We start from the raw sequence: 15,954 nt of genomic DNA, 5'->3' as shown, positions 1-15,954 counted from the left end.
GTTGCGACTTAATCCGCTAATTAAACGTTACAAGTACCCACGCGGAAGATCGAATCACATATAAACCAAACCTTTTTGGTGGTAGTTAAGATGAACATATTATTTCTCATCAACTAAATTTTTACTCAAAAATCAAGATTGGTCAGTTTAAATTGTTACATGAAGAGAATACTGGCCATCCTAAAGAGCAGAATGGCTCTAGACTGATTCAGCGCTTATTTGCTCTGCCACCAACATCCGGGTGGTGAACTCTGAAATATATCGTTATGGCAGAAATGTTGTGTGTATTTTTGAAGTTGGTACATTTCATACAAAATTGTATTAATAAAAGTCATTTTTCTGATGAATAATCAAAAATAATTAATATCTTTAAGAGCAAGAAGCATTACGTTTATATATAAAACCAATGGAGTTGATTTTGTTTATTTTCTAAAAAAATACCAATACCTGTTGCGAATTTGAGAGGAAATATGGACTTTTTCAGATTGTTAGATTTGCATTGACATCCTCAGATTTTGTTTGACCACAGCAAAATTAACATATCTGTATAAAACAGTGGTCATGATGTTTTAAGCATGTAAATTTATAAAAACTTCTATTAAATCAGTCAACTAAATCAATGGAGCACTGATTTGTATCATGTTGAGTTTTTGCATGTCTACTGGGTTGAAGCTTTATTTGATAATTAAAATGAAAATTAGACGGTCGAGCCTCGTTCGAGTTTTTTCAGAGTAGAACAGCTAGTAATGTCAACAAGTAGGAACAAATAACTTGATATATAGGTCAACCCATTTCGTTTAATATGAAATTCTCAAATTTATACCATTTTAAATTCATAGGTTATTTTGTGTCAATATGGAACATAAATTATTTTCTCTAAACATTTTTTGTTCAAAACCGAAAAAATTCATTATTATTGGAAAAGATTTTTTTAATCTTCGTTTTTTTTGTAATTGAAAAGTACAGTTATACAGTTATAAATACATATTTCTTGTCTAAAGTTTTTGGAATGTTAAATTGAATTTTTAAAAATTGATAGAAAGCAGCCTTTACTTGATATGATATCCTAAGTGATGTATACTACACTATTTTTTTTAAAAAAAATCTTCTATAACTTTACAAGATATTTACTTGTCTATTATAGAGACAAGAACTCTCTTTTTATGATCTTGTATGACGCAAACGCGGCATCAAAAGGTATTGGGAGTACTTGTTTCAGCTTCTAGTACAACAAAATTTCTAATATCACTTACCTCACGTTGCTCGAACTAACAAATTTATTATGGCCTTGTTAATGAACCTTAAATCTCAATGTCCTTAATAGAGTACCTTAGAAATTTGTTTAAGGTCTCACTGCCGGCCGCAAAAATTTTGCAAGATATCAGTACGGTTTTGAAACAAAACTTATACAGTGTTATACAGTGGCCTTGTTAAATTTTCTAAGTTCGGGCAACCTGGGGTACGAGACTAATTTGGTACTATCTGAAACATTTCTCAGTTTTACACCACAAACAATTGCTATCATATCAGTCTTCAAGCCAATAAAAAGATGCAAAATTGACCGAACATAAAATGTTTTGGAGTAGAGGAGTAACTAATTTACTGTAGCGCTTTGTTACCTCCTCAGCACAGATACTGAACTCGCATTCAGCTTAATTTTATTTAAATATTACAGAAGAATATTTGCTTAGGAAAACACTTTCTGGTGAGAACAATATTATTTCGATTAGGGAATCATCGTCAAGGTATACAATCTAATTCAAGCGCAGTGAAAAGGCAGGTTTTGATTGAGATTGTTAAGGCCAAGAAAATGTTTAAAATTCCATATAAAATTTGACACTGTATTGGCATTTTTCGTTAGTTTTCAAAGTTTACTGTCCTCTACTTCCTTTCTGTGAATTTGGATTGCCTGTAGGTGTATTTCTGTTATTGTTGTTATTGTTGTTACTGTTGTTGTTATTGTTTATGTTGTTGTTGTTTCCTCGCGAGAACTGTCTGACTCCTGCAGTGACGGTGCCAACTGCCCCTCCCCCTCCGCTAGTTCCGGGTTGTTGTTCACCAGGCAGCGAAAATGACACTTTACCCTTCAAGTTCTTAGCTTTGAATTCGTCCCTTCGTTCTTTCTGCTGTCGCTTGATTTCAAGCAGTTCCTAAATTTTGCGTAAAATAAGTTTTGCAAGTTTATTTTTATCATAGAATTACGCAGCCATCCTTAATGTACATTGATGTATGATATCTTCTGATAAAGGTAAATTTGTTTTCAGGAATATTGGAGCCATATTTTAAATCTTTCAATAGACTTTTATACCTCGGCTTTATGATGAAGACCTTTTCGGTGTAAATTTTTTCTTTTGATCCTTCGATATAGTTTCTTTTGAATGTTAAATCTGCTTTGTTATTTTTGAGGGTGCCAAGGTTTCTGTGAAGTTGCTGTCACACACAAATTACCAAATACTATGAAGTAAAATTGCCACTATGATTAGTAAATGTCCTGTTACTATTTACTGATCGTAAATTATTAATTAGATACGAAACAATTAGATACGAAAATTAGATACAAAATTAGATACGAAAAAATTAGATATTAATTAGATGTGAAACGAAACTTGGTAATTTTGCAAATCTTGCATGCAAGACATGCAATCTCAGGTTGAAGTCCGAGATGAAATCATATATGTCTAGATAAAAGATGAACGTACGAGGGGGGTGTCCAATCAAAATTACATAGACAGGAAATATCGATAAACGCACGAAAACCAGGATACGAACGCATTAAAGTTTGGAGAAGCCATCAAGGTCTGGAAAAAATAACCGTGTACCGTCGAGTGAACTGCTATCAAACGACCGGCGAGCGTTTGGCTTCGAGAGTAGCCCGCTGGGGCTTGGGGATGCTAGCATTAGGGGGGAGGGGGTCAAGTGATGGGGGTGAGGGTAGGGTTGCCGTAGAGCTGACGAGAGTGGAGGGGGGGGGGTCCAAATCGCCAGGTTGGAGGAGGGTGGACGGGGGTGTCGGGGAAGGGGGCGGTAACGGAGGAGGACGGGGTGACAGAGGGAGAGAGGTCAAACTTTGTGACTAAGAACCGCCCCCTCACACCCTGAAATTGTCTCCTTAAAGCAGTTTCATTGAATCACATACTTAAAGACTAGTAAGGCGTAAGGCTCTAAGAGAGCTGCTCGGCCACTCGTCGCTCTCCGAGCACTACCTGTTCTTTCCCGTTTTTGAGGACCAAAAGTAAAATGGGTCAGACCAAAAATCAGTCATGCATAAAATTGCATATAAAAAGACCACAGGACTAATATAATTGCTAGAAACTTCGTTTGAGAGCAATTAATAAGAACTTCTGCGTCTGGGACTTACTACAACCCACACTTGATTTTGGTCTGGCCCCTTAGCTTGGGATATCTTGTTTTTTTTCGACAAAAATTTGACTGTTTTAACATAAGACCGTGATTCAATACGTAATTTCTGCAAACTTGTGCTGAGATCTAGAAAGTTGGCACATTTCTCGATCTGTTCCTACCAAGAATATGGTTCCTGTCAAGATTGTTAAAAACTTTATTTCACTGCGTTTCTAAGGACAGATCTCAAGTTCTGCTCCTAACAAAATTGATATTTTGTTCTGGATCTGTATCAACGTACCATTTCTTCTTGTCTCACAAGTAGTTTGTTGATTGACACTTGCAGTTTGTCAAGTTTGGCCTCCACTTCATCACCCTCGTCATCCAAAACCAGAGCTCTGTTCACTGGGAAGAACTCATAGTTTTCTTTTGACAACTAAATGCAATGAAAAGAATTGGTAATAATTGGTCGCATATAATATTTCAACCCGTCTAATTATAAAAAAAATAATTGAAAATTGATAACTTGAAATTTATGCTCGATGAAATCTGCATTTAGGTATTTGAAAAATACGATAAACATACTACAGGAGTCGATTAATTGTCTGCTTGCTAGTTATAATAGCTTGATCTGCTTAAACTGTTATAATAACCTGTTTTTGAACATAAAAGCAATGTACGTTTAGATCTATAAATTGAGGTCTAGATGTGCATAATATTTTTCTTTATTTTGGCTAATAATTTTTCACATTCCGGTCTGCAATAGGCTCGTGCTTGTCTGCGAATGTGAAGAAATTTCCATTCGATTGCTGTCATGGCTAAGGGGAATAGAACCAGTACACCTAATCTAACTGGTTTCATTTTATCAACTACTTTGTTAATATGCTCAAGCTGCCATACCTGCTTTACTTAACCCAGGCCTAGGCCTCGACTTATGAAAAGACTTTAAAAGTCTAGTGCGGGGGGGCAATATCGACTATAATTACACGGTCGAGCTTCCTAGTTAAAGTCGAGCTAATGTCTTTTCATGGGTCCATCATTAGTCATTTCATAACCAACAAAGTCGATTTAAAGTCTTTTCATGGGTCCAACCTTAGTCTTTTCATAATTCTGCTTTTTTTCAGAATTCGAAATGTTTATTTTTTTCTGCTTCTATACATGCAGAAGCAGAACCGGAGCAAGACTAAATAGCTTTGCACCAGAGCAGTCAAACTTAAGAAACAGTTGGGAATACTGCCACAAAAGCCTTAAGGACTCTGTCAAACCTTAAGATAAGGAATTAAGGCAGCTTGAGTATATTACCACATTACTTGATTCAGTGAAACCAGCTAGTTTAATTGTATTGGTCCTAGTCCCATTAGCCATAACAAAATATATGTGTTATGAAGTTTGTTTTCCCTTCCAAAATTTAAAGTTATCTTTTTTTTTTAAAATAATGAGTTTTCTAAGGGATTTTTGGTTCTTCTGAATCGTAAAAGATGAAGAAGCATAAATGCTGATTACGCTAAATGCAATATTGCACGTAAAATTTCAATGGCAAAAAACACAATTATGAAAAGACCATTGATGGACCCATGAAAAGGCTTTAACTTGACTTTGTTTGCAAACACTGTGTCGAGCTTAAGTCCAGCCTGAATTTTGGGTCGAGCCAAAGTCTTTTGCAAAATTTTGGGTCCAACTAAAGTCTTTTGCGATAAATTTGAGCCGAGCTAAAGTCCAGAAAGTCTTAAAGTCCAGCTAATATCTCTTCATAGATCAAATGAGTCGAGTATTGTCTTTTCATAGCACATTTTGGTCGAGCATTGTCTTTTCATAAGTCTGTACCTAGACCTAGGAAGAGTTAAAAAATTCTTAAGTCTTTTTGGTATTTTTTCAAATGTTTTTTATGCTGGGCTGCTCTGGTGCAAAGCTGTTTGGTCTTGCTTCGGCGCTGTTCCTGTATGTACAGAAGCAGAAAAAAATTAAAATTCCAAATTCTAAAAAAGCAGAAATATGGGAAGGTTAATGGTTAAGCTATGAAAAGACATTAACTCGACTTTGTTGTTTATGAAGAAACTAATGGTGGAGCCATGAAAAGACCTTAGCTGGACTTTAACCAGTTGCTGTGCCGTGTAATTATAGGTAAAATCGGCCTCACTACTAGACTTTTAAAGTTTTGGGAGTAGTTTCTAAAAGTGACTAATGTTAAGTTTGGCAACAAATGTCTAATTTCAAGGAAACGTGAAAAATGCAATCCAATTTAAAAGTTGAAGAAATGAGATGATGTAAACGATGATAGATAATTATAGACGATAATAATCAAATTGTTTTTTTTTAAAAAACAAGGATTAAGCATTCATCAAACCTTCCCATTCAATTTGAATATGGCTTTGGACGACTATACAGATTTTTGATGTTGTATCATTCAAACATTTGTAGAAATTATATGCAGACATGTACCACAATCCAAAGCAGTAACATATCAGAAATCCTTTTTTTCAGAAACATTGCTATATAAAGATGGTCTTCAATTTATATGCAGATCCGATAACCATAAATTAAATTATTCCGATTTATTGCTTCTCAATTACCAACATGCGAGCATAAATATCAAGTCTCAATTGAAATGTATTGGGAATTAAATAATTAATTTAAGAGTAAATTACCTAAAACATGTTAATCCGTTTACCCAATCTATACTACTTAATGTAAACGTTGATTATATATTGCTAAACCTACTCGTTTTTCAACTGATTATATTTACTACAACCTCAGAAGTTTGTGAAATCCTAGTTACTTCGATTTTATCAGTACGTTCAGAAAAAAATAAAAAGAATGTTTAGATTTGAAAAGGATGAACTTCTTTGTGTCTCGAAAGAAAATGAAAATTTTCGATCCAATAGTTTTTGGGCATAGGAAATTAAAACACAAAGTCACTGTAAATAATTGGGTATAATAATTGATTCTAAAATAAATTTTCAAGTACAACTCAACAAAGTCCTATCAAATATGGCCACAGCGATTAGATCCACATACCTTATACGTTATCATTTACCTCTGAAAGCACGATGGATGCTATTCAAATCCCTAGTCGTTTCTCATTTAACTTTCAGTGCTCTATTTTGTCAGAACTTGAATTTCGCTGCAATGCAGTGAATTAATCGACAAATCTATTGTGGAATTAAAATTTGCTATATGAGACAAAAAGTTTGATAGATCTAGAGATCTCTTAGTAAAATCTGATATTTTGCCTGCAGAACTTTTAATAAGCTAGATGAGTGTTTCAAAACTTAGGAATGAAATATCATTACTGAAATCAGACGGCACTGGGAGTTGTTTCCTAAGTGGTAATGTCTCAGTAAGAAAATACAACAGAACTGAACAGCTAATTCTCCTGAGGTCGAGCAGTCGATCATTACAAAAAAGCATCCGAAAATGGAATAAACTTCTACATGAAGTCTGGATTATCAAATCACGCTAACAGTTTAAACGCATGTTAAAACAGCATCTGCTCAAACAATTCAAACTTGTACTGTTGGAGAGGAACGTTGGTGGCTTCAAAAATTATTTCTACCTTTAAAAAACGGAACACTAATTTTGATTTTCAACAGAGTAATAATTTTTTATATAACATTTTAAACTTAAAATTTTATATAAAAAATTTTAAGTTTATATAAAAACGTAATATTTAACCCTTGGATTATATTTTCAATTTAGTTGTTTACAAAAGCTTTTACTGAAGTGTGACATCTAAGTCTTCATGTGAAATATGGCCATAAAATCTGTAAAACATGCAGTAGAAATGTTTGTCAAAGCATAAAACCGGAAGTTCTGGAACAAAAATGGTCGTTCATGTTTATTTATATCTAATCGTTTGTGTTTTGGAATTAGTTTACTAGGAAATTTTTGGTCTCAAATCAAACTATAGTAGCTTTAATTCAATGAAAAGCTGAAAATATAGGAAAACACTGTAATTTCTTCAAAATTTCAAAGAAATGAAATGAACCCAGATTATAAACAACGAATTGATGTTATTTTTTAACTGAGTACTTTTTAATATTATTCTTCTCTGAAAAGAATTTCTTTTTTAAACGATTCTAACCAGTCTGTAGACGTATAGATCGAGTGCAGTGTAGTCATTCTTCCTTGTGTCATCCAAGTGAATGAAATAGAACAGATATGCCCACATGTTATGCTCCTTCTTCACGTGATAGTCGAAACCCTGTTCACAACAATAACAATATGTCAAATTTAACACAAGAGGATTCATATTGATGTTTATAAAGGATGTTATAATTTGATGCCTAATATAAACAAAGACCAAAGTGCCTGGTTCAAATTATCCGCCCATTTTCCGCTCAATGAATAGTAAAAAATTGGGCGGAATGCTAAAGGAATGGGTGGAATGTGTGAAATGGGTGGAATTTGATCTGTAAAAGGAGGGCAGTTTGATGCATGAATGAAAGAAAATTGTGGAAAAAATGAACGCACGAGGGATGCGTTACCGTTCAAAAATTACGTAACCAGGAATACACGGAAGATAGTTAAACAGGATATCAGCGCACGAAAGATCATAATCAGACTTAATCAGTCATTTATCATACTTTCAAGACCAAAAAATTTTAACGTTTCAAACCTGGCTATGTTTAAAAATTTGATGGACCTGGGTTTGGCCACCCAGCCTTACGGTAAAAAATAATTTTAAGTTAAAGGAATCCACACATTTGAACAATTCCTGTATCATAAAAAAATTGAAGTTGTTTTCTTGTTAATGAGAAACATTTACAAGTCAACAGACCAATATTGAGGGGCATTTTTATTCATAATCTGTTATTATTTTTGAAAACGAATTTAAAATATCTGAAACCATATGCTGTTATATGGACAAGTTCAGAAATTTTAATTATGGTTTCGTTGAAAATCAAGTGGTCTTATAAACAATCAGTAATTGACAGGTCCATTTGTAAACAACCAAATTGAACAAAAAAAACAAATGAGAGAAAAACCAAATATAGACGAAAATCTCTAAAATTTTACAAAATTAAATGGCGTGATTTTAAAATTCATATCAATACTTAGCTATCAAATGACGGGCAAAAAATCAAATTCAGATATGCCTCACTTTTGACTTATGACGACTTTATTAAATGAGATTGAAGAGCAGGAGGGCAACAAACATAGCTCGCAGATTGCCAGAAAATGGCCGCAATAGCCTCATAGATCCGCAGTCTCAAAAAGATAATATACGGAACAGGCCAAAAAAATCTTAATAAATGATCAGATGTTACATTTTGATTAAGAATCTGTCAGACTATTGCTGCTTCTGTTAACTGATCTCAAATAACCTCCAATCAGGGTGATATACACTCACTTGACCTTATCTCTTTGAATTAAAGTAAAGAAAAGTCAATTTTAGAGTCGGGAAGTCATTTTTGAGAGTGAGGTGAGTCATGTGTGACCAAAACTTTCATCACGTGAATGAACAAAACACTCGCTCCACTAAGAGTGGAAAATGACATTACGCAAGCAATTCAGTTGAAATTGCATGAACAATTAAAAAAAGCAGATTTGAAGTGGTTGTGACGTCATATGGTCGTAACAAAAACCTTGACGACGTAATAAAAAAAACACAACAGGACAAGTCCGGACGTACAGTTCAAAGAATTTACATTGACTAAACAAAAAACTAGACCTGGAACAGACCATAAGTGAATTAGGAAAACTATTTCTGAAAAAAAACAGATCAAAAAATTAAAAAAACGGAAAATCAATGTCAAAAAGTCACATGTGATAAAAAACATAAACCAGAAATAAAACTTTTTTTTTCATACAAAAAAACTAGGCATAGAATGAGCTATGAATGGATCGGAAAAACCATTAAAAAATCCGATCCAAATCGAAAAAACTGTAAAAATCAAACTTTGCCGCATGTGGCAAAAAAATGACTAGTGAGAAAGCGAATTTTTGTTCAAACATCGTTTTTTCACTCTACTTTAAAATTAAAGCGAAAAACTTGGCGCCGCAAAACCAATGGCTTTTTCGCTCCACTTCCAGTTTTGGCGTGACCAAAATCACTACTCAAGTTTGACTTCAAAAATCATGAAAATGTGTGAACAGATCTTAAAAAAAGACAGCGCCCCAATAGGACTCAAATTTTTTCAATTGTAAAAAACCAAGAGAAGGCTGATAATAGCCCCAGCTATCGCTGTGCGGCTATTAAAAAAAGGTCAGAACTCTTAGTTCACTTTCATTTTTTCAAAACATTTAGGTTATAGTCTTATAAATTGCAAACTGCAACATGTAGCCATTGATAAGCTCCTGTTGTTCCTGAAGTCAACAAGAATTTTCATAGCTCAGACAGTGAAAAAAAAACTAATGAAAAAATATTTATATAGAAAAAACTCAAAAACCAAAATAATCAAAGTAATCAATGCTATAAACATTCAACTGTGAATTTCTCTAGGTTTAATTAGACCTAAAGAAAATTTCAAGGGGGACATTTCTGTTTTGGGAATCAGTAAAAATACAATAAAGATCAATAAAAACAATTAGTAAAATTTATTTTAATGAAAACGTGTTGTGTCAAAATCAACAAAGCAGCAGAGCAATTCAGACAACAGTATATATTCACCATTAAAACAAATTCATAGCATTTATTTGACCGCAAATCGTAAAAACAATAAAAATGGCTCTTATAACCGAAAAATTACAGATCCAAATCCAAACTTGTTTTTTTTCTAATAAAAAGTGAAACAAAAAAGAGCCTCCATTTTTCTTCAGAGTTACTAAACCCGCTTATTTTGAAAATGTTAACATAATTGTGCAACAATTAACAAATTTTGTATAAAAAGTCCAAAAAATGGGAACAAATTCAGTGTGAGAAATGAAATATCCAAAAACTTCAAACATCGATAAGTCCTCTAAAAAGACAAAATTTTGAAAAAGACTTTTTAATTTCAAATTCTACGCTGGACAGTCTTTTTATTGATACCCCTCACAATTCTACGATAATTGTACCGATCGGCAAAATTGTTTAAACAAAAAAATCCAGTTGAGCATATAGTTCCTCCCTACCACAAATGGAATCGGAACAATAAGTATACCTAAGGCACCTGGGGTGTAAGTTTTATGCGCCCACTGACATGGGGGGGGGGGGTGGGAGTGTTCAGAATCGATCCCCATCAAATATGGATACTTTGAATGTACCTTTCCGTAGTGTTCGAAGTCGTAGCTGCTTCTGCTGCAGATGAAACACTTGCTGTTCATGTCTTCTTCAGTCTGCCATTTGAGGTCTCTCAGCTCAGAGAAAGTGTCCACAATGATACCGAAGATGATGTTCATCAGAATAGTCACGAATATGATGAAGAAACTCACATCGTACAGATTCCGGATCGCGTAATGCTGGAAGTCCTGGTACTCCTCCGGAACCAGAATGTGCTAAAATGGATGGCAGATTCAAATGGCTGATTTAGTGACTATTTCTTGTCAAAAAGGGGGTGAAAAATCTAAATAGCGATATCTAAGTATGCTAAGAAATGCAGTAGTTTTATATGGCGTTTGTAGTTTTATATTCAAATTCAGTCAGTCTATATAAAGTTAATCAATAAAAAAATCATTCCATCCATTTATGAGCACAAAACATGAAAATACGTTGTTTGTCAATGATCGATTCGTTGACAAATTTTGACCGTATGTAACACTGTTCACATGCACATTCTTGGTAAGAAAAAAAACACCTGGTCATTTGTAGTGTTAAAGAAATCTTATTGGTATATCAGATTTCATTTCAAATGGATGAAGTACAAAAATTTAATTAATTTGAGTATCTATATAGAAATAAATAGAAAAATCCACCTCAAAGCTTTAAAATTGGAGAAATAATTAGTTCATGTTGTGACGCGTACTAGATCAAACCATTTTTGCGACAAATATCAACTATTTTTGGTTACAAAGGACAATGGACGTATAAGTAGGAAAAGAACAAGACAACGTTTAGAAAGCATGGTTTAAATACAAAAAACTCCAACTAAGCGCATGTCCAGCTGTCGTTGCATATCTTTTAACCTAATATTGATATTAAAATAATTGAAAGATAGGGTTTGAACGATCTCTGATCTGATTCGCGATCCATAATTTTCTTAAAGCTTTCTGTCAGACCAATCATTTTTTTAACCTTCAAAAATGTAAATTTAAAGTTATAACCATAACAAAAACGTTTGGTTAAATAATTACAGTTTTAAAATCGCCTCTTAACTATATGAATAGTTTAGTTAATATAATAAGAATAGTTTAGTTAATATAATAAGAATAGTTTAGTTAATAGTAATTGCTGCCATAAGATAAATTTGATTTCTCCCCAGTCGACTTAGAATGGTTATCTTGCTAGACGATACACTGTTCTTACAAAACCTTCATTTTCTTACAAAATCTTGCAAGATGGTAATCAATTTCCAAGACCTTGTAAGATAACCATTGTCGCGCAAGATCTTGCAAGATAGCTATTTTTTAGCAGGACTCCTGCAAAATCTTGAGAGATAATCATCTGGTTTCGAGTAGAAATGTTCTAAAGATCAGTTTTGCAGATGTAGGTTGAACGTAGGTTGAATAGGTACAGAATAACTTAAGCAGCGTCGTAAACATTTATATTGATTGGCTTTTCAAAATTTCTTTATTATAAATATCGATTGTCTAAGCTCACGGAGATGTTGACATAAACTGAGAACACAAGAAGGCTCAGCCTTGATTCTTGAGAAAAGTAAGATTTAAATTCACCTGTATATATTTTTAATTTTGATGGTCTGAGATGTTTTTTATATGGTTCCAATCGATTGCAAAATTGAAGAATTCGTTTTTTTATCGGTTAATTTATTTTACGTTTCTTCTCAACTGGAGTTGCCTTTCCCCCCTTTTCTCAATTTAAAAGTGATTTTTTAAATCCGTTTTAGATATTAACAGTGAAAGTGTTCACAAGGTGTTTTTAAGCAGGGTTTTTGGTTAGCGCTACATTTTTTTTAAAAATAATTTTTAGATAAGAGCTGATAATTAATAAAATATCACTTTTTCGGCCAATTTTATAAATTTACGTTCTGCAACGGATTTATATAATTAACCAGGAATAATTTTACGTGCATTTTCCGTTTGTTTCTTACAATTTTTTTTGTTTCTTACAGTGTTTGGTTTTTGCCTCAAGCTCAAGACTTGAGGCAAAAACCAAACATTAGACCAACAACAACCATTCTGATAGTGAGTATTGTTCCTAAATTTTATCTCTATGGCTTTTTTTAGCCCCGAGAGAATTGACAAATCTTGAAGAAAAAACTAACAGTTTTGCAATTTTCCAATGAAAATTTTTACATCCAAAAAGTGTTTTTTTATGTGCTGCTTCATTCCCACTAAAGATTGGTTCTTTTAAATCTCGATACTTTCAGTTGAAGCACTCAACTGGGAAAAGTTTGAAACATTACAATCAGTCTGCAATCAGTTTAATAGATCGTAATCTTTTGATAGCAATCCCTAGTCAATCTTGTTAGATTCTCGCATAAACGGTTATTTTGCATGATATTGCAAGACGATGGTTTTTGCAAAATTTTTCCACCATTACACATCTGAAGCACTTCCTTCGCAAAAATCAAAGTCGTTGATGCTACAATGCGTGGCCGATGTCGGATTTATGGAGTAAATTTATTTGATTGTGTTAATCTTTTGCACTCTATAAGTAACTCAATTCCACATAACTAAGATACCGTCATTTACACAGAATAACAAAAGCCTATTTGGTGATTATTTTCTGAAATTTTCCGTTCGATACTATTTGTGGATTAAGACGACAATGAGTGGTTTTTTGATTACCCATGTCATTGTTCACAGGAACATTTAATTTTTCAATTTGGGTTTCAAGTAATTGCAAACAAATTTCGGGCAAGGATAATTTAGACTAATTACATGCTCATATTTGTGGAAATGAGTTATATTCATCCGTAAATACTAGCAACAAAATGGAGTTTGCCTATGTCGAGTTTACTCTTTTTATATCATTGATCAGGTTAAAGTGTACTTGTTACTCAAATTCATTTACCATTTTTTTAAGTCACAAATCTTATTGCAAATTAATATATAATTTTTTCATTATAGTTCAAATTTTAATTTGCGGGGGAAAATGAATTTGATGCTAGTTTGATTGTATTTTGCTACCAAATGAAAAAAAGATATGAAGTGAGATAACGATCTCGTCTCATTCTGATCTTATTTGATCATGCTGAATTTATTTGCATATTTGTACCTGAATGATTGTCTTGCAGGTTTCTTGCAAGCAGCATGGTTGGTTATGTTGCAAAACATTGCAAGATCTTTCGAAGAAAATCATGCAAAACATTGCATTTTCTTGCAAAATTCTGCCAGAAATTCGCCGGATCTCGCAAGATAACCATTCGCAGTCGACTGGGGAACATTATCATTTTCGTAATTGGACTTTTTTGTTTCTTGAGGCTATTTAGTCCAAAGTTCGAAAACCATAGCCCCTTTCAAGGCATTTAAGTTTAAATCCAGTAACATTTTGTCAAAAAAGCGAATACCAAACACAAATTTAGCGCTTTTCGGTTCTTTGGAAACGGTAAATCGGCATTGAAATTAATTTGTAGAAATATATTCAGCCAGCTTATTTTTGAAAATAAATTTTGGCGTATTTTTCCGGTTTCTATGATCTTAAGCTCTCAATTCGCTCTAAATTTTTTGTTACTAATTTTCTCTACACAGAAATATACAAAAATTGCTTACATTGTGAATACCCTCGAGTACTCCGTATCTGATGCTTGTTACAAAACACTGTCCCATGTTCTCACAGTACAGTCCGTTCTCGCCCGTGAACGCGTACCGCACAAATGCGAAACTTGCCACAGCGTAGATCCAGATTATAACCAGACCCAGAATTCCCACCCAGATAAGTGAACTTCCTGAAAAGACACTCATAGAATTTTGTATTTTTGACGAAATGGAGCCAGTCCATAAGCACTCTGCTCATTTTAGAACGAGCGACAGTTTGTGAGCTTGCAAAAATAAGGAATAAGAAAACTAATTAAGGATTTTTTCTTCTTTTTTATTTATTAGATTTTTCTAATATTATGCATAACTCTATAACCCACCCCCCACACTCCTTCCCAACCTTAGAACCCTGAATTTCATATCGTCTATCGCCTTTCGCAGCTTTTGCGTTTGTGCCCCCCCCCCCAAGCTTAGCGTGTACATTTTATTTGCACCCACTAGACGCACGTGCCGCATTTTTACACAATGATTTTACTATTTACTGACACTTGCTCTGTTGCTGGGGGGAGTTTAACGTACTAGGGGCCCATAAAAGGAAAAGATGCCGCCATTCTTACATTTTTTCGTCATAATCCTTATCTAAAGAAAATTAGTTTTCGTCGTTAATTTTTTTTATAAGAAAAGATTGCTGGCGAGTAAACTTGAAAAGATAAAATCTGCAATGACAATAAAGAAAATTTTTAAAACGTTTACAGATAAAACATGTTTTTATCTGTAAAAGTTTTAAAAATTTTCTTTAGTGTTATTGCAGATTTTATCTTTTCACGTTTACTCGCCAGCAGTCTTTTCTTATACAAAAAATAAGATCTTACAAGAAGCACTTTTTGCAAAATTCTTAAAATATCTTACAAGATAGGCTTGTAAGCTCGAATAGGGCACTGAAAGAATTTCATATCAAATGAATGTATCATACAACAGAAAAAGTTATCTGGATAAACGAACTCTCTGAAATATATGCAAGAAATACGCTGAAAGGCTCCGAACTTTCAAAAATGTCAGCTCAAACGTTACATAATAATGCGCCGATAAGTGCTTAAATTATGAAAGAAAGGCGCTGTCCGTACCTAACTCTCAGCAGAATTCAGTACTGAGTCAGAGTCTAATTCAGGTCACATTTTGCACTGAAATGGTCTGATTCAGAGCTAATTCAGTGATTCTTTCTGAATTATCTTCTGATTCAGAGGAATACAGAATATATTCTTTGAATTTTGCTCTGATTCAGAGAAATCAATTCACAGTTGGTTCTGAAATCCTTCTGAATCAGTACTAAAACTTAAATTTTCTCTGAAAATTTTCTGAATCAGTACTGATTGTCAATGAACTGTAGGTACGGGTGATAACTCCCGCAAATTATAAGTTTAGATCATTATGTGTATGCAATGCAATTCTAATAAACTTTCAGCGCGTTCAGAGCATTTCTTACAAAAAGATGCGCTGGAACAGCGCGGACGCCCGCAAAAGTAATGAACTCCGGGCCAATGAAGACCAAAAAAATTGGTGAAACAATCGTAAAAAAATATTAATATAAATTATAAAAAGTCATTGAAAAAAATTATAAGAAGAAATTGATAAAAAAGAATATATTACCAACCATTTTGTGTGACAGACTTGAGCACCCTCATTAGCATCTGATTTCTGGGTACAATGTGTAGCATGTGGAAACAGAAGAAGTACCCCCAGAACACACACCCAGACACCGATGAAGCCAGGAACAACTGAAAACATTAGCACGTATTTTAGGGCAGGGATGAATTGTATACACAAATGAGTTTTTTGTTCAGTCAGTTTTGGCCGATCGATATATTCATTGTAGAGAGT

The 15,954-nt window shown here is 33.6% G+C and overlaps 1 protein-coding gene across 4 annotated transcripts in view; it reads right to left on the bottom strand.

The window, feature by feature from the left end:
• Positions 1-1,699: 1,699 nt before the first annotated feature.
• The window catches only part of LOC142342611 (inositol 1,4,5-trisphosphate-gated calcium channel ITPR2-like), a 144,995-nt gene continuing 130,740 nt past the window's right edge, over positions 1,700-15,954 (bottom strand). For all 4 annotated transcript variants that reach the window (XM_075394021.1, XM_075394020.1, XM_075394024.1 and 1 more), the window contains exons 47-52: positions 15,728-15,851; positions 14,092-14,267; positions 10,525-10,755; positions 7,421-7,540; positions 3,641-3,775; positions 1,700-2,150 (exon numbers count right to left, since the gene is read on the bottom strand). In XM_075394021.1, coding sequence (XP_075250136.1) covers positions 1,872-2,150; positions 3,641-3,775; positions 7,421-7,540; positions 10,525-10,755; positions 14,092-14,267; positions 15,728-15,851 — 1,065 coding nt within the window. In that variant the 3' untranslated portion in view covers positions 1,700-1,871. The remainder of the gene's footprint in view (positions 2,151-3,640; positions 3,776-7,420; positions 7,541-10,524; positions 10,756-14,091; positions 14,268-15,727; positions 15,852-15,954) is intronic.

The sequence above is a fragment of the Convolutriloba macropyga genome, chromosome 7 (assembly GCF_964194025.1).
Source record: "Convolutriloba macropyga chromosome 7, txConMacr16.3, whole genome shotgun sequence".
NCBI lineage: Eukaryota > Metazoa > Xenacoelomorpha > Acoela > Convolutidae > Convolutriloba > Convolutriloba macropyga.
Note: the sequence above shows the minus strand (reverse complement) of the source record. Positions and strands in the feature narration are given on the sequence as shown.